The sequence below is a fragment of the Hippocampus zosterae genome, chromosome 6 (genome assembly GCF_025434085.1).
Source record: "Hippocampus zosterae strain Florida chromosome 6, ASM2543408v3, whole genome shotgun sequence".
NCBI lineage: Eukaryota > Metazoa > Chordata > Actinopteri > Syngnathiformes > Syngnathidae > Hippocampus > Hippocampus zosterae.
Window position 1 is genome coordinate 9,533,251 of NC_067456.1, and position 26,689 is coordinate 9,559,939.

At 44.3% G+C, this 26,689-nt stretch overlaps 2 protein-coding genes across 5 annotated transcripts; both read right to left on the reverse strand.

Moving 5' to 3' along the window:
• Window positions 1–236: 236 nt before the first annotated feature.
• On the reverse strand, window positions 237–17,280 carry ndufs4 (NADH:ubiquinone oxidoreductase subunit S4). Of its 2 annotated transcripts, none has more exons than XM_052067305.1 (5): window positions 17,132–17,280; window positions 15,354–15,432; window positions 1,427–1,599; window positions 1,270–1,343; window positions 237–444 (listed from the first exon to the last, which is right to left on the reverse strand). In XM_052067305.1, exons 1-5 carry the CDS (start codon window positions 17,224–17,226, stop codon window positions 341–343), a joined length of 525 nt encoding a protein of 174 aa, XP_051923265.1. In that variant the 5' UTR covers window positions 17,227–17,280; the 3' UTR covers window positions 237–340. The 2 variants fall into 2 exon arrangements, with proteins under 2 accessions (XP_051923265.1, XP_051923266.1); XM_052067306.1 differs by having other exon boundaries at window positions 237–437; window positions 1,262–1,343.
• Window positions 17,281–19,306: 2,026 nt separating this feature from the next.
• Window positions 19,307–26,371, reverse strand: fsta (follistatin a). 3 transcript variants are annotated; one of them, XM_052067262.1, is made up of 6 exons: window positions 25,950–26,371; window positions 25,132–25,329; window positions 24,759–24,977; window positions 23,519–23,743; window positions 22,832–23,062; window positions 19,307–20,586 (listed from the first exon to the last, which is right to left on the reverse strand). In XM_052067262.1, exons 1-6 carry the CDS (start codon window positions 26,038–26,040, stop codon window positions 20,504–20,506), a joined length of 1,047 nt encoding a protein of 348 aa, XP_051923222.1. In that variant the 5' UTR covers window positions 26,041–26,371; the 3' UTR covers window positions 19,307–20,503. The 3 variants fall into 3 exon arrangements, with proteins under 3 accessions (XP_051923222.1, XP_051923225.1, XP_051923223.1); XM_052067265.1 differs by having other exon boundaries at window positions 19,307–22,694; window positions 25,950–26,370; XM_052067263.1 differs by having other exon boundaries at window positions 25,138–25,329; window positions 25,950–26,351.
• Between the last annotated feature and the right edge of the window lie 318 nt (window positions 26,372–26,689).

Sequence of the window (26,689 nt, forward strand, 5' to 3'; positions counted from 1 at the left end):
AAAACAAAACTCCAAACTCCAATCAAAGGCAGATGGAAACGAAACGTCGCCCAGAAAAACACAGCAGGTTGAGCCAACACATATATTTACCGTAGCGTTTAAACAGGTTCTGATTGTTGGGTCTTTGTTGCACAAACCTCCTCGCACTGCAGACACTTCATGAATCAAGGGCGAAACATTAGGAAGTCGGTAATGAGGTGAATGTTTGAAAAACGAAAGCAATAATGACTGCAAGGTTTTGGTTGAAGGGTGTGATGAAGCTTTTATTGACAGGAATTGTACAGGTCCGCTGCGGGCGGGACAACGGAAGGTCACGGCGACCAACAGATGCCTCTCGGGTTTACTTAGCGGACCTTCTGGTCCTCTTATCCCAGGAGAAGTTGGCGCCGTAGGATTTGGCGCGAGGCTTCGGGGTCCGTTTGTCGGTGATGTCGTAACTCCAACCTGGAGGGCAAAAAGATCAGCGTGAGCGGTGCTCGGCTAAGTTCGCCTTGGACGGCTTCCAACTGCGGCGGGCCGACGTCAGCGGGCTGGCTGTTGTCACCCAGTAATAAACACAGCGTGGCCGTCCTTTCAACAAACTTTTCCCAGATGCTTTTGAGGCGACATCGGCCGTTTGAACTTAGGACGCAATTATTTAAAGTCCCATGCTTCAAAGGTCGGGTGACTAGAATTTTTTGTGTTTCATTGAAGGACATATTTTCCATTATTTATGAGTGCACAATGTGTCATCATTGCTATCGGTCCAGACTGGCTTAATTAATTAATGCTTAAAATAACCTGTGTGCTAAATTAAAAGGAACAAACTTGGGCCAACTCTATTTGCGTCATAAATTGCCATTCAATATGTTCTATTTTGATATAAAGGTACATTACATTTTTTTTCATCATACACTACATTACGTAACTTACTTCTGCAGGTTTTGGACATGCGCGATACAGTATGGCCGCCATGCGCATGTCTGAAATTGCTCACTGTGGTCGGAGGAATGCTCAAGGAAGTTTGTGTTGATGCTGATAGGCATGGAAAATTATAAGATGTATTTTTTCTATTCATAATTTGGTGTCTTTGAAACGGATTATTTGGTTTTACATTATTTCCTATGGGAAATATTGCTTTGGTTTTTATTGTGTCGGTCAGTCAGACTTTTTGCAACAGATTAATCACCATAACCGAGGCTACGGTGACATTTTCATTTGATATACGGGTTGCTTTAATCCTAATCATGTTTTTCCACTCCACGATTCAAAAGGCTGAAACTTAATTACCATTTTTTTCCGCAAAGGCAATGGCGTCTTCCTTGGAGGAGAACGACAGCACCATGTTGGACAAGGGATCAGCACTGCGTAAACAAAGCAAAAAGTCAAACAAGAAACTTGTACGGCGACTACGTTTGACAAAAGTCGTGAAGGAGCGCTTTCTTACGATGAGGCCCAGCCCATCAGCGGGTTCTCCCAACGTTCCCTGGTGTCAAAGTCCATCTTCCACTTCTTGGTGCCGTTGACTCCCGACTGCATGGCGGTTTTGGTAGGCACAAAGATGTGAACTTTACGGGTTTTGATGTGCTCCTCCGGCACCCCCGACACGGTGGTGATGTCCTGGCAAGCACAAAGGCACAAATGACCTTTAACCCTTTCATGCACCCTGTAACCTGATCACATGATAAGCCGTCCACTGTAGTAACTGCTGTCCCTGAAAGGGTTAAGTAAGCTGAGGAATGAAGACGTTGTGACACCCGATTTTGTAGGGTAAACTGAGGTGAGCATCTGCTTCAGATGCTACGTCGTTTGGCAATCGGCAAACCTGCGCTCTTCCAGGTTCTTTCGTTTGATTTGAAATATTTGTGAGAGGGGTCGGGGGGGGGGGGCCTTTGGAAGAAGGTTGACTTGCAAGGTGCTCGAGAGGCTTCAAAGAAACGCCAATGGATTGTCTGTGCCAGAATCAGAGAAGAGAGCAGGTAGCCGTTGCACACATCAGATAATATTTATTTTTTTTTAAAAAACTTTTATTTCTTCTTCTGATTCTAGCATATATTTCAACGTCAACGTTAGCGTTTGATGCGGACAATATATCTTTCCCGCAGTAGTTGGGAAATTCCAGTTGTCTTCAGTCTTTTGGGATGGATGAAGTTCTTTGGAACAGAAGGCAAAAAAAAAAATAATAATAATAATAAAGCATCTGTGTCCAGGATAGCGCATCGGGCCTTTCCACCAAAATGATTTGAATACATGAAGAATTTTGGAACTACAAAGTGACCAGGACAGAAAAAGGTTCCTGGTGAAGGCCATTAAGTTCCTGGAGGCGGGTTCCTACGGCCCCGCTGCAAAGATATCTCGCGGGGCAAGTTGGACAAAGTGAAAACCTGATGCTTGTTTGTGATATATTTCACACAAGAGGTGCCAACAATCGACAACTGATCACAATAATCGACGACTAGTTTAAGAATGGGGAGCCATTGTTCTATTAAAAACAGTCCTGATCGTGTCATTTCAGCCTCTCAAGAGTAATCGTTCTCTGAATTTCTGCAGTCTGCCATGAAAGCGGACCGATTGTCTTTTTGCGTTTCATCAGAATAAAACGTTCCACAAACATCTGCTTTGATTTTGGAAAACAATGACCGGACGGACCCGTAACTGAATCGGTTTCAAAAAGGTTCGCAAGTACATCAACCACCCCCCTCGTGGGATTTTGCTTCAATGTTGTTTCGTGTTTGGTTTTCTTTTTTTAAAAGAATACCAGATAAACATGAATAATTATTTCATAAACTGTGATGTATGAAAAGTTCTATGCTTGTTTATTGAACATAAAACAGATACAGTAATAATTTGACAGAAAATAAAGTAAATAAAATATTGTCATCATTCAACACGGTTATTATGTTCAAGGGAGTAGGAAGAAGTAAAAAACGTCCTACCCCGTGTTATGTGTTCATATCTACTAAATCATTTTTATATCAATCAGAAAAGAAAGAAAGTTAGAAGATAGAAGTCTCCATTAAGGCTCATACTTTACCCTTAACCGTGATATTTTTACAACTTTTGGTTCTTATCGGGATTTTATACATACACACCCTGGCACTCTTGTATCAATTTTCTCTTATATTCATAATGGAGATTTCAATACCTTTCATCACTAATGCAAAAGAATTATTCTTTTGATGAATCGATGGAATCATCGCTTCTGACATGATTTGATAGTGACAGGCCTTATTCACACCACAAGTAGGCAGGCCACTGTGACAAGAAGACGGGGTAGTTAAGGTGGGCGGCAGGGGGGCCCGGGGTTGGGGGTGGGGGGGTCGTATATTCCTGAGCAAGTGGTGCCCCTTCAAACTCTATCGAGAATCGGGTCCAATTCTTGACGGAATTAGCAAACAAGCGATGGGAAATGGGCGACAAAACCCAGAGGAACCTCCCATCGAGCCGGCAGCAGCCACCCAAGACTGGGGGGGGGGGGCTCCCCCCCTCCCCTTTCAATTGGAGAATTTTACACGTTTCAATGGCCATTACAACTTCAAAGAATCAAATTTTCATCTTTGTCCGTCATCCGCCGCTTGATTTGTCTAGAGGAGGAAGGGGGCGTGGGGGTGGGGGGGTCGCCTTGCATGAACCCCGCACACAAAAGCCCGTTTATGCTGCGGCAAAAGAGCTTCCAACGGTATTGAAGCTTTGCACAAATGACATGTCCAACCGCTCGACGACAAAAATGATCCGCGCGGCCGTGCTGCGACTCAATGTAATCATAAACAAGATCTGCGCGTTGAAAGCAACGCCAAGAGGGAAAAAAAGCGGGGACAAAAGAGGGAGAAGAATTCACAAGTGCTTGGTAATTATTTCCGTCTGCCCCGTCTACTTAACCTTAACAATTCCTGCGTGTCGCCCAGAAGACAAAAACATGTTCTCTTCACCCGTAGGGAGCGCGGCGCATGGCTGATGACACAAGAACACCCAAGACAGTGTGAAAGTGCAACGAAATTAAGGCGCCGATGTTTGGTTGTTTTTAAGCAAGTGGGAAGTTACTAAAGAAAACCAAACATGCTTGGAAATGTTGCTGTGGGGCCGGATATAAGTAGCAATTGAACGCGGACACAAGAAGGATCCAAAAGGGGAAAAAAAAACATGATTCTCAGCAATCACATCAGATACTTTTGGGACCCGCTTACCAAAATTTGCGGAAATGCTCGTCTCTCTCGTGATAAGAAAGAAAAATGATTCCTGTGAAGGATCGATTCTCGGAAATCTCCCCCCACGATTTTCCCCACAAAACAAAAGACCAGTGCCGAAGCTCATCTCTCAGCTTCGACGCAAGAAGAAAAACGACGTCAGTGACAAAAAATTTCCCGGTGCACAACGCCGTTTGCGGAAATGTAACATTTCTTTGCGGGCAACGACATTTGCACGGAAGCTGTATTTTCAAATGAGGGCATTAAACGTGCGTTATTGTCTCTTAGCATTGGCACAATAAGACATGAAAAACTTGAACCGAGTGCTTGATTCTTTTCATTCAGATTTTTTACAACATTTTTGTCTCCAGTTCAATTTCAATGGACATTGTGCTGCTCTTTCTGGTGTATGCGTAATGGCCACTTGGGGGCAGCCTAGTACAGACTTCACGAACAGACACGGAGACAGCTGCAGTAATACACGTGGCTCTTCATTGACGAGTATTGTTCTATAATCCAGTGGTCCCCACCATCATTCTGCAGCCCGGCCAATTGGTACCAAGCCACACAGATCGGGTCCAATTCTTGACGGGGGAGGGCAGGCACATCCCGATCGTCATCATGAGTGTGAATGTTTGATTCGCACCAGAAAAAAGATCAGACTCAGACGAGTATGAATGGCTTTTTCTCGACAGCCACACCAGCAGAACGACACGTAATTGAAATGATTTGAATCCGACTTTATTGTCAAATGTGCTGTATGTCTGACACACAGCACAGATGAAATGTCTTCCCTCTCAACATAAAAAGAAGAAAACATAATCAGCAGCGGCATTAGCGCAAACACTCGATACTCCGATTACACCATCCGGACGTAAAGCGAAGCAGTACGGTGAGTGATTTCATCCGAATGGAGATGGTGCTTGAATCACATCTCACTCCCAAAAGAAGGTCCTTGATGGAAGGGCGCTAGGATGTGTCAAAACAAAGGCACTGGAAACACTCGGAGCTCATTATGGGTCCCACTGTAAGCACAAGTAGCAGTCTAGACTCGGGACCATGCCTCGCACGCATGAGACCGAGCACTCACGAGGTTTTGCCGGCCCCGGCAGACTGCGGGCCACAATACCGGGATTCACAAAGGGAACGATTGTGGCTGGAATGCGCTGTGTTCCCAGGAGGACTAGGCGGCAGCCTTTACAAAAAAGGAGAAAAACCCGCACGGTGGGCACTTTTTTTTTTTTTGTCCATTCTGCCACGTACAGGAAGCAAAATGAGAACTATCAAGTTTGACACTATTCACAGGGCCTTCACGGGGCCCGACAATACCTGGCCGGGCAGACAGAATGCGGAGCTTAAGAGCGGAGGGGGGGAGGCGCCGGCACTCAAGTCTCCGTCACGTGAAAGCGTGTCGGTATTTGTGACACCTCCGGGCTGCGTGCCAAATAAAGAGCACGCGGGGGGCGCTTGTCGCGGTGGGGCCGACGGGGACCGCCACAATGCTGAAAGCTGGTACACCCCCCCCCCACACCCCAACCCAAAATGCTGAAAGGAGGGACCTGCCGGGGCGCCGGTGGCATCGACGCCGTGCAGGTATTTGTATCGGCGCTTTGATAATGTGTTTTCGAACTCCAAGTTCCCCCAATACTCCAAGTATCCATGAAATCAAAGATGTTTGGCCCTATTTTGGCATTTCAACGTCAAGACTGACTTCCTGTCCACTGAAGCATTTTGTTATTTTGCACTTGGATGACCTCCACCTCCTTTAATCCTGATTGGTTACGTTCAATCTGCCATCAATGACCATGAATGTCCCGACTTTAGAGTCGTTTCCAAAAAAAAAAACCTATCAAAGGCCACAGCTAAGGAAGCTTACCGAAAGCACGGACGGACGGGGCTGCGTATGTGTGACGGACACAAACTGTCTTCCGGGGGCAACGCGGTGTCCATTTTGTTTGAATGATTTCCACAAAATTGTTTACATTTCCTGCCGTGCGTTTCCCACACTTTGGACAGTGGAAATTCAAAGCCACTTTTGCCTCCTCTGTGATATCTGCTCTCGACATTCTTGCTGATTTCATTTGCAGATCTACTTTTTTAAAAAAAAATAATAAGTAGGGGACATTTTCAGGATTTTTGTGGCTCAACGTAAATGGAAAGAAAAGTGCCTCAAAAATATTTCTGATAAATTACATCCAAGAAAACGCACTCGGCAATTCATCTGGGATCGCGGGCGGCCAAGTTGGATGACGGCAGAAAACGCGTGGGGGTGGAGGGGGGGGGGAGTGGATAAGGCCTTGCAGCTAATACCGAAAGACCTCACGGAGTTTTGGCGTGAAGAGCTGGGAGCGGCGCGTCCTGTGCGCCGTTACTGTTCGTTCGCTTAGCCCCGCTTTCCTCGGGGCCAACACTTGATACTCCCCTCGCGGCTATTGAAGAGAAGAGGATTATTTTAGTCCTAAAACAAACCATAAAAATACAACTCACATCTGTTTGTGTTGCTCCTTGACGGCTCAATTATTGGAAAATCATCTGCGTGCAACCGAGCCAGGAGGTGGATGTGCGCAAAGTTAGTGTAGTGGACTTCAGATCAGAGAGCAAGTGTGTGCTAATGCCTTTTGCTTTTTCTTCCGCACTTGGAAATGCTGTACATAGCCTGTCCATTGACAGGTCATGTTTTTTTTGTTTTTTGTTTTTTTTGGGGGGGGGGGAGCGGGGTTCATCATTCAATTTGTCTTTAACAGTTAGCTTTAGCATCCGAACCAACTGGTCCATTGTGGTCACTCTAATTGACTTTTCGTAAGTTTTCCAACTATCTTTATTCTTGACTAACATGATATCCTATTCTTGACGGTACCTGAAAAAGAAATGAATTCTGTTTATTTGAAATTGATGACGGGTGGCCTGGTGCGCCGGTGGTTAGCGCGTCAACCTCACAGTGCAGAGGTACCGGGTTCAATTCCACCTCCGGCCTCCTGTGTGGAGTTTGCAGGTTCTCCCCGGGCCTGCGTGGGTTTTCTCCGGGTACTCCGGTTTCCTCCTGCCCAAAGACGGCTGAGATGGGTTCCAGCACCAGACGAAGCTTCGTTTTTCATTTTCACACCGACTACATGAGGTAATGGACTGAACGTCAGACCGATGGACCCTGGTTATTTGACAAAATGTCTCATTTGGCGGCAGGCGCCATGACAGCTACGTCAGTCGTACGCTCGGGCTATGGTAGCGCAAAAATCCGCACGACAAAGCTGCAACTCGGCAGCCCAGAACGGTGGGGGCGGAGTCAGTGGAGCTGAATCATGTTGAGTCAGCATGTGTTGAAAGCACAAACACATCACCCTTAACCCCCTCTCGTACCCCCAACCACGGTGTCCCGGCAGCACCCAGACCGAGACCCTCACTCAACAACCTCAGCCGGTTCCCACCTTCGCCCCATCTTTGAAGTGCAAAAAAAAAAAAAAAGTGTGCCAATTACCGATTGGACGTCGAAACAAATCTCAGGTTGCTTGCCTCATGTATGGCAGCGGTCAAGAAGCAGCTGGCGCGAGGGTCATCTTGGATCTCACATTACGCATACCATCAAGATGGAAAAGGCCGGATGAACCGAGTCCTTTGTGGGTCTCATGTCTGCTGTTGTGTAGCATCCCATCCCGAGCTCGCTTCAAGTGTTCTTTCGGACAGATGTTGTGAGTTTTTGCCAACATTACAAAATGACATCAATCTTTGGCGAAAGTAGCGCAGATCCAGATCAAATGATTTGCCAACATTGGACGGCGACCAATAAAAAGCCGCTGTTGAAGCATTATTGCTAGAGCACGTGAAGCCCCCAAACATCGCGTTTGGAATGACAGCTTCATGAGGCTAAATACCTGAAACCCGATCCAAAATGGAACCGGCTATTAGAATTTGTCACTCATTAATCCTGCCTGTCTGTCTGTAGTCTGGAGTCTTCCAACAAATCTAACGGTGATGCATTACTCTTTTGTCCAGTATGTCCAATTTGTTTTATGGTACATCAATAACAAGTAGCCAGAACAGAGATTTTAAAAAAATAAATAAAAGTTGGCATTTCACGTTAACCCTTTTGTGCACCCTGTAACCTGATAACACGGTAAGTTGTCCACTGTAGTAACCGCTGTCCCCGAAAGGGTTAAAATCACACAACTCGATTGTATCCATAAGAGGGTCTATCCCCGGGGGTCGGCAACCCGCGGCTCCAGAGCCACATGCGGCTCTTTAGCGCCGCCCTAATGGCTCCCTGGAGCTTTTTCAAAAATGTTCGAAAATGGAAAAAGATGGGGGAGGGAAATAGATATATTTTTGTTTTGATATGGTTTCTGTAGGAGGAAAAACAACACAAACATTCGTAACGTTTTCCAATGCTGTAAAAAGGTGTAGAATAAATATTACATTTCAACATTTGTGTCAACGAAGATTTGCGTCATAGCCTGTGACACAGGTTTCTATTTGCAGAGCGGGACGCCAGGCAAAAAAACAAACAAAAAAAATGACCCACAGCGTTTCATGTACAATTCACCGAGGGTACTGGCAAAGAATGAGAATGTGGAAGGGCGAGAGAAACATTTTTCAAACGGTACATGTGAGCTAGCTGCAAAAGTGCGCCCCATGCCTCTGCGTCAGGTCTCGACGAAGGTAGGTAGGCATGCGTTGGTAAGTGCCTGTGGTAACGGGTCGATCGCGGTAGGCTGGTTGATCGAAAAGTAGATCGTTGGTCAAAAACGGTTAGGCACCCCTGCTCTACAGGATGCAGTGCGGGGAAAAAAAAAAACATGAAATCATGAAGGCTCATTGTGTATTAGAAGCCAACTTGTATATATACAATCAAATTGATTGTGAACTATATTGATTGAATATAGCTCACATAGATACATAGAGCGTGTTTCCTTCGTTATAAGGCCGCAATTTATTTATTTATTTATTTATTTCGCGGCTCCAGACAGATTTGTGTTTTGGTTTTAGTATTTTTTTGGTCCTATATGGCTTTTTCAACATTTTGGGTTGCCGACCCCTGGTAAAAGAAGTAACATCCGAGCTTTTTATTGGCTCTGCTGAAACGACACTTTGCTAACGTTCTATAAAACCGGTCAATGCCGAAAAGGGCTGAGGACTCCTCTTCAGAGGCTTCATTTTGAGGGAAGAGAATGTCGATGAATGAAGTACTATTTCGCGGATGATGCATAATAAAGCCACTTGTCTGACACCCTTCAAAGACATCCCACATCCGCAGACACAGCTGACATTTTTTTTTTCACGTGCTTTTCGAGAGGGCGACCAGACAAAACACACTTCACTTGTCTGGGGTAGGAGCGAGGGGATGGGAGGGTGGGGCTGGGGCTGGGGCTGGTGTCGCAAAACGTGCTCGGTGTCTGAGGCTAGACAGGCTTGGAGAATTATACACCCCTGTTACTGCAGACTTCAAACTGGATGGGCTAAAAGGACCCGCCTGTGAGCCGGTTTTATCGTGATTCTGCCTCTTCAGTGGACAAGAAATAATTTTTTTTTTTGAATGGATATGTACAAAGGTGTTGGAGTTGAGGTGCTCTTGAGCAACACAAGAATGAGTTGATAAGTCGTCATCCCTACCGAAGGCCTTTTTATTTCTTCCGTCTTTGTAAAGGCAGAGTGTTTCATACAGGTGCGGCATCGGGTCCTAGTAGATGGCGAAGGTGCGCCTAATTCGGAACAATCAGGTTACATAAACGGCCGCGGCGCTCCATCTTTTGGATCAAGGCGGGTCATTTTTTGAGAAGCCGCCGACAGCCTCGCTCGCACCAACGAGAGCATAGCCGTTGGCAGAAGTAAGAACGGCTCCGTCCAAAACCTTCCTGACACCGTACGAACTAAGCAAAGAGCGTGATTGGTTGTGACCCAATTAGGACGATGATAATTGGACGCCTCTTGGAGCTGTCAATGGATTTCATAACAAGACGGCACGGACTTGGCGCCAAGAAAGATGCGGTTTGCTTTCTCACAATCAGATCGCTTCAGTTAGACCAGGCGTGTCCGGGCTCCGGTTCTCTAGGGCCGCTGTCCTGTTAATTTTAATTGCCTCTCCCTACTCTAACTCACCTGATTCGAATGACCAGCTCAAGAAGTCTGATCCTGCTACCGATGATTCGAATCAGGTATGTTGGGAGCAGGGCGACATCTAAAACAACTGCGAGCTATATTGGCGCTATTGCCACGCGACTAAAAGGGAAGCAGGAACATTTGTGGTTACCGAACCCCTCCAAAAGTTTGAACCGCAACTCTTTTGCTTGGACGGGATGGGATGTTCGATACCCGGCAAAGACTTTCCTGTAAATGTTCGAAGAAAGTAAATATTTCCCCAATTGAGAAGCCTCTCAGTGCTACGGGGCAAACAGACCAGCTAGTTTCGTGCTTCGGCACACGTCTTCGCCCCGGCTCACCACTTCTGACCTGTCTCCACTCTCTTGTAAAACCCCAAGTGCCTTTCGAGAACTCTATAACAAGGCTTCACAAGCACTTTAAGATGACGGCGTTGTCTTTATGTGGGGAGAGAGAGAGGGAGAGCTTGCGCCGCGGCTAACTTCAACAGCGCTACTCAGACATATCGGCGGTGGGATTAGCGCTTCAATTTGACGCACTTTGCAAGACGAGCGGCGTCAATGATCTCTGCCAAAAGGCGAGAAAGCAAAGCGGGAAGGCTGGGCCACGAGTGAGGGGAGGTCGCAGACATTCCGTGTAAAGCTGTGTATCAGTGGCTTGCCAGCCGGACGCTGGGAGCTGCCCAGCATGCTTAATCAAACAGTAATTACAAACAAAAGCAGGTCGGCATGGGCAGTCTAGGGAACAGCTCTGGGCACCGCCGCTCCATCACGCAGGGCTTCCCCCCACCCCCCTCCCTCCCTTCCTTCCTTTTGGCAGGGTATCAATTGAGGCGTTTTTGGGGGGGGGGGGGGGGCGACACTATGCTCAGAGACATGCCAAACCGTTGAACATTTTGCGGAAAAGATTGGCCGTGAAGGGCAGTTATTGTCATTCTCAAGTTCCTTGACCCCAACTGAAAGGATTTTCACTTAACAGTACCAGCCAATTCTAGACCAAGTCTGAAGACGTTTAAAAACATCTTTGGGAGTGAATGAGTTAAATGACATCGAGAAAACTATTTGACTTTGTTTTGAATGGCCTGGAGGAAAGAATCATTTTTAGCTCATTGCAAAACGTATATGATATGATCTAATTTCTGAATTGTTGCCGTCCCAATCAATCTTATGGTATAGTTCGTTTGTGCAACACGAAGAATGTCACTGATGTGTGTACGGACACATGTCTTTCATTGACGAGTGACAAGACGGTCTGAACTGCCAATGAGAAACAGATGAAGACGGGAAGGGGAAATTGACACTCTCGAACTGAAGGGGGCAGAATTGTACGAATCCGTTTCAGAACAAGAACTTAAAAAGACAAGTCCCCGCAATTTGAACGCTTCAGATGGACGACCGCAACTTTGCTCTGTTTTCTCAAGACCGTAACAACATAAGCTTCCTAGCCACACAGCATCCAAGAAGTAATTGTTTTCCCCCCCCATCTGAGTATTCTTTCTAAACTCTCGCAAAATCCTGAGCTCCAGGAGACTCTACCCCCCCCGAACCTCCCAATCCTTCTGTAATGGAGATGAGCATTGCACAAACTGCAGATGCAAGTTCCTGGAAGCAGCGTTTTGTTTGGGACAGACGGGATCGATGGGCAAGATACTCAATGTCACACCAAAGACTTGATGGCGCTGTATCAAAAGATCGTTTCGCCGGGGCCAATATGCAAGCTCATCTAAATGAGGTTATTCACAAAGGTTGGCAACCACGACACAGCACTTTTTTCTCCTCGGGCTGCTCGAGAAGGAGAGCGCGTGCAAACCCGACATAACCTTTCGGCGCACCGAGACCTTTGTTTGATTGGTTGAACCAGAAAGCAATTCGCACATATTGACGTCCGGGTGAATGACTAGCGTGCTGACATAGTCTGAATGCCCAAAAGGGAGAGCTCTCCCATTAGCTTCTCCCATGTGAGACGGGGGGGAAGCACCGACTGTCCTGCAAACAGCTGAGGGCCTCTCTTTTTGGGCCTGTCTGAGCAAGTGTTGGAGTTCTCCCGCGACGGCGGCCCACAAAGGGACCTCTGTGGCCGACAGCACTAAAGTGGCCACTGTCTTTTTTTTCGCGAGTCTCGGGGTGTCTCACAAACTTTTTCCAAGCTTCTTTTCTTTCACCACCAGCACCCCCTCCTCATTTTTTGAGGCCCTCTTTTTTTTTTCCTTCTCTTCTCCGCTGTTCCTCTCACTAGCCCCCACTGAGAGGACAGAGACAGACACTCCACCCAGCCAAAGGTTTGTCTGCCAGCATGGTCAGCTTTTGGTGAGGAACAAAAGCACACTGACGCTGCCCACACACAGCACCGAGCCCCGCCACCCCATCCCACCCCCGACCCAGCAAACCCCAAAAACAAGCCCTCCAACAGACTCCCTCGTTCTTAGCAAACTCCCTATTTCTTATCTTTTATCTCAATTTTCTTTTAATGGCTTTAACAGTCGCACCACTCAGACCAGCACAATCCGCTTGAGGACAAATAGTCCATCTCGGAGATTTGTTGAAAACCAATTTACAATACAATACATCTTCATCTATAATACGCTCCCAGCTCTGGCTTTAAAAAAAGCGCCGTACTGAACATTGAACATAAAATAACCATAATACTACAGCAACTGACCCTTTTTTATACACCATTTTATACACCATTAACAAATGTACATACAATGTTAGAAGTAATATTTTCATATTTGGGATCTGGAAAAAATTTTAAAAACATGACGCAAAATGATCAGTTTGCTATTTATAGATTCCTATTGTGTAAAACGACAATCATTTTTAGTTTATTCTATTACAGGAAAATTCAAAATCAAATATTGTCATTTCGAGCATTAATTTGGTGTCTTTTTTCCAGAACAGTGTGTAAACGTAAAGTGAAACACTATTTATTAACAAAAAATATATATAATACTAAAATTAAAGGGGAAGTAAGCCCCCCCAAAATTCTTCACATTATGTTTCAAGCAGCCCCGCTAATCAAAAGATGATCCGATCAATACTGCGTTTGCTGAATATGAAATAAGCAGCAAAATCCCCCATTTTTGTCCATCCCAGCGGGGCGGCCATTTTGCGACTTGCTGTCGATTTAAAATGACATCACAGTTGCGCTGGGCTCAGGTAATGACCAATCACGGCTCAGAATGTCACATGAGAAAACTGAGAAAACAAGTGCACTGTGGTTAGTCGTCACCGAAGCGTGAGCAACTGTTTTGTCATTTTCAGTCGACGGAACGTGGCAAAATGGCCGCCACCTGAAATGGATAAAAACGGGGGAGATTTTGCTGCTTATCTCTTATCCCACAGATGCAATATTAATCAGAATGCGTGTTTGTACAACATTGCCTTGTTACATCCATAAATAACACTGATTGTGTCGGGTGTTTCGAAAAAAAATAAAAAATAGCATCCATTAGCATGAAGCGCTGTGTCGGACGTCAAGACACGGGCCAGTGACACCTTTCGTAAATGAATGCAATAAAATAAACAGCACATTGTTTTACAGAAAACAAAAAGTGTGTCCACATTCGATTTTAGTCCAACCTCCCTGCTTTCCGCCGTTTGTATTGAGGAACGCTCGGCGCATGCTAATTTGTGCTGCCTCAGCTCCCTGCGAGCTACAACTAGCTATCTGACGTGGCCCAAATAACGATGCGGAACTGCATATTCACTTTGCGCCCGGAGTCAACACAGCGCATGTCACAAGTCACGAATTATCGCCTAAATGGACGCGAATAAGCCACACGTCTGACTTGTGTCATTACCACGCAACGGTTAGAAAGACGCAGAAGTCATGCTAATTGCTAATCTGTCATGACGGAAATGAGTGATTGGGCTCTGACAGTATACTTGTCACATCGAGAATCACAAGAGAATATCCACACACTTCAATAACTGCCAGTGGATTTGCTTCTTCTTGTTAGCATTTTATTGCCCCCCCCACCAAAAAAGTAAAATTTTCAGAGAAAAAAATCAATTTAATGCGAGTAGGGGTTTTATGCTGCAGTTTTTCGTGGCTTTTGCGGTCCCGCTGTAAATCAAAGATGCTGCTTTTGTTTTGCACATCGCTCATGTTGGATTTCATAAGCAACTGTGCTACTTCATATGACAAGTATGAACAAAGCCCCTAAAGACTCATTGTGTGGGGTGTTTTTACAAGATTAATTTAAGCTGGAAAAATATGAGCAAGTTCATGGGTAAAATATATGAGAGATTGGGAATGTGAAAAGTGCAAGTTCAGCAAAGCCAAGGCCCAAACTGGATCACGGGACAAAAGCTACGTTAGCTCCATATTCATTTACAGTGTTGGAACCAAGTAGCCTGTCAAGGTCAAATGAAACAGTTATGAGGTTTGGGGTTCGAATCTTGGCTTGGGCCTCCTTGTGAGGAATTTGTGTGTGTTCCTGTGGTTGTGTGGCTCTTCTCCTGGTTTTCTTCTTCCCACATTCCAAAAACTTGGAACATTAAATTCATTGCAGACTGTGGACAAGAAATTGTCCAGAGGGCTAAATGGCTCTTTTCTTCCTCCAAATGACTGGCGACCCTGGCCAGGGTGTCAGCCGGGACAGACTCCAAGCTCCGCATTGACCTTTCATGAGGACAAGTGCTCTCCACTTTATAGAAAATGGTTGGATGGTATTGCCCATTGCTCATTTTGCCGTCTGTATTCATTACCGGCAAATTATCATAACAATAACAAATGTCACTTTTGTAGGCAGAATAGAAGATTGCTGCTTGGATAGGAATGACTACAGTATTATTACAGTGACTTTAAATATAAGTTTCATGCTTTTCAAAATGTTTTGGGGGGGTCATTTTTCCTGTCACTTTATCTTGAGCACATCGATCAACACAAATCACCGTATCATAATTACATTGCTTGCCAGGATTTCAGTTTTGACGGATTGCAGGGTCAGTTTGGCAGGTGACGAGGAAGGGTTTGTAACACGTTCTTCCACAAAAGCGTGATTGTTCTGGCCTCTGATGAGAGCATTGTGTGGTTGGAAAGCAGCGCATGAGACAAAAATCAACTTGTGCGTCACATTGTAACGAGGAGGGAATTCCTTACCAGTTTCTCATCTACTGTGATAAGCTGCGAGTCTCGTCCAGCTCCCTCTGCCAGCCTCTGCGCGGACGTGCTTGTAAACCTAAAACCATTAGATACGTCTTACACGCGGAGAAAAACACATCAGAAATTGCACAAGAAGACGCAACGGTGACAATCATGCGAGTCAGACTATCTCGGAAAATGAAGCGACAAGGTGGGAATGCCCTCCCTGCCGACGATTACTTCTGTCTGGTGAATTTCTGGCCTCGTATGGCTCTCATCCTAATGACAGGGCGCGCTTCGTGTTAACTGCGGTCAACCGTCCGGCGAGGACTGATTGTGTAGGCTCTTTGTCGATGTGCAATGTGGCTCCAAGATTGTCATTCTTCTGGACAACTATAAAGCCGCTCCGCTTTGCTATCTGTAGTAATACACCGATCGCAATAAAGGTGTCAAGGCCGATATTTGTTCGTCTATACTCATACTTGGTACTGATAATACTCTAATATGTATCTCCATCTACTTACTTCACAAGTAGGTGAGAAAATTTCAGTCGAAACCTTAAGAACTGAGTGACATGGCCTAAAATTATTCATTCATTTCTAACCTTATATTTAACAAGTAATGTCCCTTTTTCCCCCTTTTGTTTTCTTACAATGAGTGAGTTATTGTTTGACTAGAGAAGCCTCCAGGTCCCAAACTGCAACATGGTGGACAAACAAATACTTATCACGTGATCAGACATTGTTTATTGATCTTTTTCCAGAGTGTAAGAAGGAAAGTTCAATTAAGACCATTTCTGCAGCCTTCATTTATTTATATAGGTGTGATATAAGTTGGGCAACAGTTTTAAGTGGCACATTTCCGTCTCCTGATTTTCAAAAATGTTGTTTTTTTCCAATGAGCACGTATTATTTAATATTTGATTTATAGGACGGTGCTTTCTACCGTCTTTATTACCGTTTTGTTTTACTGTTTATTGTATATAAGATATCCTTTATTTGTCCCACAATGGGGAAATTACAATATGTATGTATATGTTACATTGCTCCATGTACAGCACTTTGTATGCAGCGATGGCTGTTTGAAATTACTCTATAAATGCAGTTGAGTTGAGTGAATCTTTACTTTTACTTGAGCCACAATATTGTAGTTGAAATCCGTTATTTTTTAAAAGGGACATTGTAATTGATATACATTTTTAATCATTGTAATTGCCCCCCAGCGAACTGAAAAGCTAATTTTAGGTGAAGGAAAAGACTGCTTGGCTGAATAGCGTTTACTTCAGCGAGATTGTGCAGTTAACCCTCGCTGCACCCCTAGTAGCTCTATTTGCAACAATACTCTTACTTATATAACAATTTGGGTTCCACTACCCATCTCCAAAGATATTTTTTTCAGTCACGACACAAACATTTAAGAGCTTATTAGCGCACGTTTATCCCCCGCAGAGAAATATTCAACTGAGCAAATCTGCGTAATGTTTGACTGCATCTAGCATTGGCTAGTCAACTGGCTAGCCGAAAGTGATAAAGGGTGTTGTTCGAACATTGATTTTCTCAATCTTGACATAATCATTGTAATGGTTCAATACGCACGTTTGGCTTCCACATTCTAACAATTGTTTCTTTTGATGGACATGAAGGCATTTGAAGTCTATTAGCCATTGACAAGCAAGCCACACGACCTGTGTGCTACGTTTTCCTTTTTCAATCAATTACAAGTAGCATATCTTTCAGAGTCACTCCAACGACACTCAAACGGGTGTCAAATGACCACACGGGTGGTGTAATGTCTACCTGAGGGGGTTCAGGAACACTTTAGAAGCCGCGTCAATCACAGAAAGACGTCTCAGTCCGACAAGTGACATTGAGGCCGCCATGTTTGTTGTCATCAAGCACCTACGGCAACTGCGGCGGGTCAAAACACGGAATGCAAACAGTCATTTCGACGGTAAGGCAACACGTCAAGCCAGAAGATTTTTTGGAAATAACGTCCATTACGCCTTTTATTAGAAGTACAATTAAACAGGTATGTACGACTATTGCCCCTGTTCATTAAGTAAAAGCAAAAAATTAAATTAAAGTACAGACTCGGATTTCTAGAAAAGTAACTTTTTATATAAATGTTTAATGTACTTTTTCATTCATTCATTCATTCATCTTCCGTACCGCTTGATCCTCACTAGGGTCGCGGGGGGTGCTGGAGCCCATCCCAGCCGTCTCCGGGCAGTAGGCGGGGGACACCCTGAATCGGTTGCCAGCCAATCGTGTACTTATTTTCTTTTAAAAGAAATTGAGGAATAACAGGAACGGATATGTTTAATTTGTATACTTTTTATTATTGCAAGCCTGTTACAGATACTCAGGTACCAGAAAAATATATACTCCAAAATATTTACAATTATATAAAGACAGTTACTTACTTTTTGAGATGTACTTTAAACTCATTCACTTCCAAAGACTTCCAAGATATTTACTGAATATGTCTTTTCACACTCCACACGTTCAACCCCAGATCCTTTTTTTTCCCCAAAATTTTCAAGACGTTTTTTAACCGGATTGTAAGTCAAAGCTAATGTCAGCATTATTGTTCAAGAGTACATGTAAGGTGTCAATATGTTCCGGGAACATATACTGCCAATATAGTGCCTGCAATTTCTGCTATTGGCAGTAATTGGGGCAAAAATGGCAAAATAAGTCCTCTACAGAAAAAAAAATAGATCCCACAAGATAAGATGGCAAAAACATGGTCTCATTACAATTCATTGACACACTTTGTTGATATTGTGCACCTCTTCATTTTGACATAGTCTCATAGCACAGATACGTTTAGCATGATTGTACTAAAACAGCAAACACAATATCCACGAAACTTCATTGCAAGGTAGTGCATGAGAGAAGGGAGAAAAAAATGGGTCAATCTGGATATAGATCCCGACACATCAATATCAGTAGCGGATGGTGCATTTTGGACCTAGACCCTCAATGGGCACTTAAGTCACTTAATTTACTTCTTAATACCACCACTATCACGTGACAATTAAGAAGAAAAAACACGATAAAGTTATTGTTGTGTAGTGTAGTATTCGTTGTATTCTGTTTTGTGTAGTCGGAACTAGCTTGTTGCCGCACTCAAACATGCTCCTGCGCTAGTGCCAAATAAATCATTTTCCAGGTTGAAATAAGCGAGCCAGGTGCAGTGTTGGCTGAGCTATCCTCACAATGTCCAAGTTTCCCGTAAAGTCCACCTTGAAAATGATTTTTTTAACAATGTTTGACATTTGGCCTCTCCTATCACCCATTTGACAAATGGCAAGACTCTGATTAACCAATCAGAGGACAGAAAATTGCTGACACCAAGCCAACCCTTTTCCAATGTCAGGTACGGTCAATCTAAAATATGATTGGTTTAAAAACAAAAAGCCTTGGCTACTAGTGTGTATGTATCATGGGCCAGCACTCCTGATTCTCAAGGCCTTGGATAAAATACATTGACATAGCAGCACGTAAAGTTGAAATCTGATTAGACAAAAAATAATAAATAAATAAATAAATAAATAAATTACCGGTCACTACTGGTAATTGGGCAGCCAAGAGAATGGCTAGGAAATGAAGATCATAGTCTGCTGGAAATAAATTAGTAACTTCTAAAACTAAAGTGTTTAGGCCCAGTAGAGTAGGCTTTTTTTTATGTTTGAGACACCAAGGCATCAATACAAATCAAGCTAATAATCATTCATAAAATAGAAGGTAGCATGCTAATGACTAAATATTGGGACAAACTACCACAAAAATCGATTTACTTTTTTTAAAGGTTGGTTGTGGCACTGGCATGTGCTTTACTGAGTGATATCACAAAACAGCAAATCAAATGGTGGCCTTTTAAACACTACTGTATTGAAATAATAGGAGTCTTCCCATCTAATTTTGCAAATTCAAATCTTCCCAAGACAACAGAGTCAGGAAAACGTATAAGGAAAAAAAAACTTTTATTGTTTTACTCTTGATATCTGTACAAATATCCTCAAACTTTTTTGTATGTACATAGGACATTTACATAAAAAATACAAAACTATATATTCATAACAGAATTTTGTATTTCTCTTGCTGATGCTTTAAAATCAACATTAAATCCGAAGAAAAAAAAGAAACAAAACAAACAAGAGTGACAAAGTGTGATATTGTGTTGAATACTGCAGTAAAACATGCATTTATCCTACCAGAGCTCTGCGAGAGCAACATTGGCATAGGAGAAAGACAACAGCACACAAATGTTAATGGCACATTGTTTCCAAAGTCGTCAAGTATCATCCCAAACATACCTCTTTTTTTTGTTTTGTTTTTTGTCTTGTTGTTCTAATGCGACAATATAAATGCGATTATAGAACGCTGACGAATCTAAAGGGCTAAATGTGAACTGAAAAACATGAAAAGAAAATTCAAATGGCTTTTTAATTTTTCGCTTCCGTTTTAATTACTGCTGTGTTGTTTAAAAAAAAACATTGACAGTCTCCCTTTGGTCAGTTATTATTATGAACTGTAAACAAACTAGAAATACATCTGTACATTAAAAAAAAGAAAACAAAAAAAAACAAACGTTGATATATTCCCAATAAATAAACACACAGCCCAAACATGCATTTACGTTGGTGTGACATAAACATCTGTGATAGCGATTTGACAGGAACAAGCAGATTTTCTTTTTCTTTCTTTCTTTCTTTCTTTTTTTCTTTTTACAGCTGAATGAAAGCGGAATGCAATTTACAGCATTTGTCGAGGACTCATACTTACATGGTAACGTGACAAATAAATAACACTGTTTCTCTTTGGACAAATATATTTCTTCATGGTAATAGAAAAAAAAGGAACGGAAAGTAAAAAGCACAACAACAACAAAAAGGAGAAAATGAGTGGTAGATTGTAAGCCTGACATTGTAAATGTATAAATAAGAAAACACGAAAAAAGTATAAATAAACATCTAGCAGACTGGACTATATGTATACTTCCTTTTTGTTTAAAAATAAATAAGCATACACATCATGTACAGTATGGACATGGTTCCTTGGGACTGGCATGAGCAGGGGGGAGTGGTGGCGGAGCGAGGTGGTACGAGTGGGGCGGCGGAGAGGGGTGGGGGATCATGTTGGGGTTGGGGGTTGCTTGGGAGGCTATCCATCCAGTATAGAAGGTAAACCCACATAGGTCTTGTAGTCGTCCTCGTCCTCCTCTTCCTCCTGCTCTTCTCTGATGGCTATATGAAGGAATATAGCCGTTGTATGAATACGGACCACAACACAAATCACTAGCGAGTCAGTGGGTATACAAAATGGGTGGTGAGAGGGGTAGGGGGTGGAAGAACGGAGGTGAGGTGACAGTGATGGGGTTCATCATAGGGTTCGGGGTCCAGTGGATCGGGGTGAATTTGTGGGTGGGAGTGGGGGGCATGGTGCTTTTCTGCGATGTATGTAGCTTGTTGTCGTTCTTGGTGAGCGCAGGAGGCGTCACGGCGCGGGGCTCGGCATGCAGCTCAAAACATCATCAACACAAATCTGAGGTATGGGATTTCCTTTCTACATTTTTTTTTTTTTACATTTTAGACAAAAAAAATCAAAGCAAAGCAAGGTGACAGTATATATATATATATATATATATATATATATATATATATATATATATATATATATATATATATATTACAAAACAACAAAAAAAGGATATCCCTCGTCAATCCAAACATTCAAACATGGTATATCACATTCAGTGGAAAACAGCAATGACAGTATTTTTTTTTTGTTTTTGATTTTTTTTTTAAACGATGAAAGGAGGGCGTAGGTGAACTTCCTCCATAAAATATCAAATTGAGAAATATTCAGCCCATGAGGTGATCGTAATGTTGGTCCCTCTGGTGTCATAGCACGAGAAGCTAACAATGAGACATTCTTTTGAGTGGAGCAACATGGAATGTAAATGCGATACTTCCTTCAGGGCTCTTGCTCAATTTCAACACCGCTTAACCTCCAGCACCACCCCCCTCCCCCCGGTCCTCCTCCCTCCCGACAAACGCCGTCTGCTCTCCAGATAGATAGGTAGTCTGCACGCGATTAGCAAGGTTCAAATTTGCCGTTCGTCTTGACCCGTCACGACACCAATGTTACAATCACCATCACGTGAATACGGTTAAAATGGTTGGCGGCATATTCACAAGAAACATTAGAAATGATTGATTTTCAGTGGACCAAAATAAAACATATTTATAGAAAAAAACTGAACCAAAAGCACACAAATACGCTAGTAAGGTCATAGGGGGAATTTGCAACTACGGATGGGCATAATAATAAACCATACATCGCTTCATTGGTTGTTGAGACAACCTGTGTTATGAAAATATAGAATGCACGATATGAACGGTTGATGTTTGTCCAGCCAAAGTCATTCCACATTCCAAAAACATGCATTTTAGTTTCAGTGAACACTGTGAATTTATTCATACCATAGGTTTGAATTTGAGTGAAAATGCCTGTTTGTCTAACGTCTAGCGATTGGCCGCACGTTAACTTCGTTGAAGAAAATTGTCCATAGATGTTTGGGATACAGTCGAGGGACAGGGACCGGCGAATATCAAAATAGTGAACCTTTGCGCAAAATTGACGGCCATTGAAATGCATTGGATTTCTCTCTCCTTTTTCTTCTTTTTTTTTTAAATCCCAAAAATTAAATCAAAATGCGAATCAACCTCCAATATGTGTTTTGCACAAAAACGGGGTTTGCCCCCCCCCAAAAAAAAACCTCAAAAAGATTTTCTTTTTAAATTACAAAAATATTGGGGGGGGGGGGGGTGCAAATATTTGAATAGGTCCACTGTATACCTCGCCTGTTGCCCCAAAGTTGGCTGGGGTGGACCCCAACACAACCCTACTGAAAGACAAGCGTTAATAGAAAAAAAAAATGGATGGATGGTGTGGCCTCCCCTGGGCAGCATTATTCTGCCCGGTACAATACTGACATGGAAATAGGAGTTCAGAACATTCAGAGGCCAGCTAAATGGCCTGTATTTGTGAAATTGAGGAGTCCAAATGCCCGCCGCCTACACCACTCCATCAGTTGCGCGGCTGAATGAGATTTAAGGCAAAAATATACTCCGGCACTCATCACATACATGTGGATCTCTACATATGACCACTGTAAACTCCCACCTCACTCGTGCTGAATTAGTCTCTCTGTTATAATGCTTTGCAGAAGTACACGGGGGAGGAGGAGGGGGGAGCGGGGGGTTCAAAAGAAAAAAAAAAAGACAACATCATGCAAGTCCGTTCCATTCCAAGTCCGTTCTCCTTGCGAAAGCTGTGCTTGGTGGTGTGTCTGGGGTGGGAATTCAGGGAAAGGAAAGGGGAAGGGGCAAGAGGGTCGTTTAAGCAATGTGGAATACTGTCTTTTTGCCTTGGACAGGGGAGGGGGGAGGGACGGGGTGTGGGTTCTTTCTTTTTCTATTTACTTACAGTTGCAAGATCCCGAGTGCTTGACCTCCAGCAGCACCCCCTCGGAGCAGGCGGCCTGTTTCATTGCGCATTCGCTGGGGTAGGTGGTGTTGTCGCTAGCGCACACCGCCTCGTCCGTCCGGCTGTCGGGACACGTGCCTTCGCACTGCGAGCAGCGTCCTCGGCTCATGCGGGCGTCCCACAGACACTTCTTGCCGCCGCCGCACTGGATGTCATCGCATGACTTGGCCTCTGTGAGGGGGGGGTTCAGAGAACAGTTGTTTGGCCACTCTATAGTGTGTATTTTAACTCATTCACTCCCAAAGACGTTTTTAAACGTCTTTTCAGACTTGGTCTAGAATTGGCTGGTACTGAAATGGAGTTCATGGTAAAAAGTAAGAATCTATCCTCAAATAAAATACAGACATCTAAAAGAAAAATGTCAAAATCCGTAAGCACAGTAAGGAAAAGTTTGCACTTGGTTGACTTCAACCCCCCCCCATCCCCCCCGCACCCCCCGCACTGCACTTTGCTGTTCCTCCCAACTCCCCCATAAGGGGAAGTGCTGCCAACATCAGGAAATAATCAAGTGTCCATCATTTCTTGAGCAAACACTCGACATCCAACATGGAATGTTGGCGGCTCTCATTCGGGGGGGGGGGGGGGGGGGGGTCAAGCGAGCGAGCGTGTCTGTGTAACGTTACTCACTGATGCATTTGCCCTCGTAGGCCACCCCGATGGATCGGCCCAGCAGGCAGGTGGCCCGCCTCAGGTGGCAGGCGCTGGCGTACACGATGCCGTCGTTGCCGCACAGGTACTGTTCAGGGGACGTGACCTCGGGGCAGATCCGATTACACGTCACGCAATAGGCGTTGTTGGTCTGGTCCACCACGCAGGTGGAGCTGCCCGGGCACAGCACGTCTCGGCATGTTTCTGCATGACGGAGGAGCGTTACGTCACAATCGGATAACAAGCCCATGGATGCTGTCGGTCGGAAGCCAATTTAATTTTTGATTTTAGACAATATGGGCAGTTCCCATAACAGTTCTTCACGGTTGCTTTGGTACATTTTGAGGACGTTGAAAAGCAGTTTCTCATTTCTTTGAATAGGTTGCGAATAGGGACATCCATGCGTGTGATAAGGGGAGGGAGGGGGGTTGATGTGGACTGTATTCCCATTCGTGTATGCGCCACTTCAAAAGTTTACATCAGAACTATTGACAACATTATGAAGCAATTTGACTGTTTGAGCGCATCCACAATAACTTGATATTTTGATGCCACTGACATGTTCATAGATAGATACTAACTTTTCAGGACCAAAGATTCCGAGCAAGAGGCTGACTTCTTGCGGGCGAATCCACGTTTCGCTATTCAGACCGTTTGTTTTGAGAAATGCACTTTGGGTTTTGCAAATTTGGACAACGATTCGAGAAATGTACCAAAGCCCGATCTTAAAACAAAACTGTAATAACCCATCCAAAGTCATAACAATAGCTTGGAAAGTTGAATGATACGACGTTTAACCCTTTCGGGGACAGCGGTTACTACAGTGGGCAGTTTATCATGTTATCGGGTTACAGGCTGCATGAATGGATTCATATATATATATATATATATATGAATCCATTCATATATACATATATATATATATATATATATATATATATATATATATATATATATATATATATATATATATATATATATATATATATATATATATATATATATATATATTTTTTTTTTTTTAGTTTCCTGAAAAATAGCGATTTGGGAAATGTGAGGATTCCGCCCGACAGAGATTAGAGATGGACGAGAGGGGTCCTGACATACAGAGAGACAGTGGAAGTGTTAGAGACAACTATCACGGGAAATGGGGGAGCTGGAAAGATGCACAGACAGACGCAGAGAGAGAGAGAGAGAGAGAGAGGCGAAAGTGACTGACTTTTGCATTTGCCCTGGTACTGCACGTCCAGGTCGGGGTGCGCTTTGCATTTGGCCTTGAGCAGCGCGCACTCGTCCTTGTAGGTCTTCCCGTCCGAGCCGCACACGGGTCCCTTCCACGTGACGTTGGAGCAGTCTGGCGCGCAAACGCAGCGCGGCTTACTCCTCCTGTTCATCTTGCACCTCTTGCCCGGCCCGCAGTCCACGTTATCGCACGACTCTATTACGCAGCCGGGTGGGGGGGGGGGGCGGTTTTGGGGGGGGGGGCGAAATGAAGTCCGTTACAAGTCGCCCGCCAACGATTTACGACAGGCTTCAAAAGGAGAAAAGGACTCGTGCTTAATAATGTGCAAACCAAAGGAAAATGAGTGCACCTCCACCTTTGCAAGGTATGCAATTGGGGGCTCCGCCGTTGAAGATCATCCACCTGAACAGCGTGCTGTTGGGGACGTCCTCCTCGGTCCAGGACGTGCCCAGTCTCCCGCTCCTGCAGCACTCCTCCCTGCTCATCCCGGGCATGTAGAGAACTTGGCAGCGGCCATTCTTGCCCTGCTGCAACCAGCAGTTACCAGCTGCAAACAACCCCCCGCCCCGAAAAAAAATTGTGATATCGGAAATCAAAAGTTGACATTTGAGCGCGCGCAAGCAATTCCGGGACAGCCTCCATCGCGTTATTTCGGCAGCACTCGCTCCCGTGCGTGAGTGACAGCGCGGACAATGCGAGTACCAAATAAGCACACGGGAGGGGAGGTGGGGGTGGGGGTGGGGGGTGAAGAGGGTGCTCCTAATTCCCACAGCCGCGGAGCGTCTAGACTTGCAGCACTAAAGCGCCACAATAAGCAGCAGCGGCGCGCTATGACGCGCCGAACGCGCATCAAATTATTTTTTTTAACAGAACGGGACGCAGGCATGGTGACTTAATTCAATCCAAAACATATTTAACCCCCCCGCCCCCCCCCCCAAAAAAGAGATTCAGTAATAATACAACTCGCAGGTTTGGCACAACTTAATCCAAACAACTGAAAACTTGTCAACGTGTCCCGTGCAAATGGCACCTGTTTTACGCACTATTTTACCTCATGAAAAATAAAAAAATAAAAAGTTGCCTATGTGCTGCACGTGAAGCTGCGCGTGCTTTGAGAGCGGGAAGGAGAGAAGAAAAAAAAGTGTCTAAAAGATGAGCATGGCTTACCTTGAACTTTCTGATGCTCCATGAGGTGGCAGAACCACACGAAGAAGCAGAACAAGCCCGGCTGGAGGTGATCTTTCAGCATCCCAAACATGATGGAGGAAGAAGGCAAAGTGGAAAGAGAGGAGAAAAGAGGAGAAGAAGAAGGAGGAGGAGAAGGAGGAGGAGGAAGAGAAGAAGCGGCGGCAGTCGGAGCGGCAACGCGAAAGCGCCTGTTTTGACCCTGCGAGGCAGCGCAACAAAAAAAAAGTAATCTGCTTAAGGTAACACTGTTGAATAAGTGTCAGTCTGAGAATGCAGCCTCTCTTTTTAAATCTATAAGGGGTCTCGGGTTGACTGTCTCTGGTGGGCGGTCTCCCTTTTTTTGCCGTGGGGGTGGGGAGATGTTTTTTCTTCTTCTCCTCTTCTTCACTTACCAAAGTTCTTTCGCTGCGTGCGGTCAGGTGACGTGCAACTTTCTCCTGCACCAAAAGAGAAAAATACGCATGCGCTTATAATGACATATTTATTTTTTTATAAAGATATATCATAATAATGACAATGTTGAATCTTTGATTGCGCTTTGGTAAAGCTGAAGCGGTTGTGATGTGAAAGTGTTATGCAAGTCAAGATGTATTGTATCAGAATAAGATATGTAATAATAAAAGTTTTACGGCTGAGGGTGTTTTTCTGCAGCGTTACTAGACATTCGTCCTTTCCATTAAAAGCGCTTCTGTGGTGGTAACTGATATCGCCCCCCCCCC

Excerpts from the sequence above, each read along its gene's own strand:
- ndufs4 (XM_052067305.1), bottom strand. The coding sequence starts at position 17,226 with ATGACAACAAACATGGCGGCCTCAATGTCACTTGTCGGACTGAGACGT. Across the intron at positions 1,600-15,353 it reads TCACAGTAGATGAGAAACTG|GACATCACCACCGTGTCGGG; the intron begins GTAAGGAATTCC and ends TGTGCTTGCCAG. Across the intron at positions 445-1,269 it reads TGCCTTTGCGGAAAAAAATG|GTTGGAGTTACGACATCACC; the intron begins GTAATTAAGTTT and ends TTTGCCCTCCAG.
- fsta (XM_052067262.1), bottom strand. The coding sequence starts at position 26,040 with ATGTTTGGGATGCTGAAAGATCACCTCCAGCCGGGCTTGTTCTGCTTC. Across the intron at positions 24,978-25,131 it reads CATACCTTGCAAAGGTGGAG|AGTCGTGCGATAACGTGGAC; the intron begins GTGCACTCATTT and ends GCTGCGTAATAG. Across the intron at positions 23,744-24,758 it reads GTACCAGGGCAAATGCAAAA|AAACATGCCGAGACGTGCTG; the intron begins GTCAGTCACTTT and ends TCCGTCATGCAG.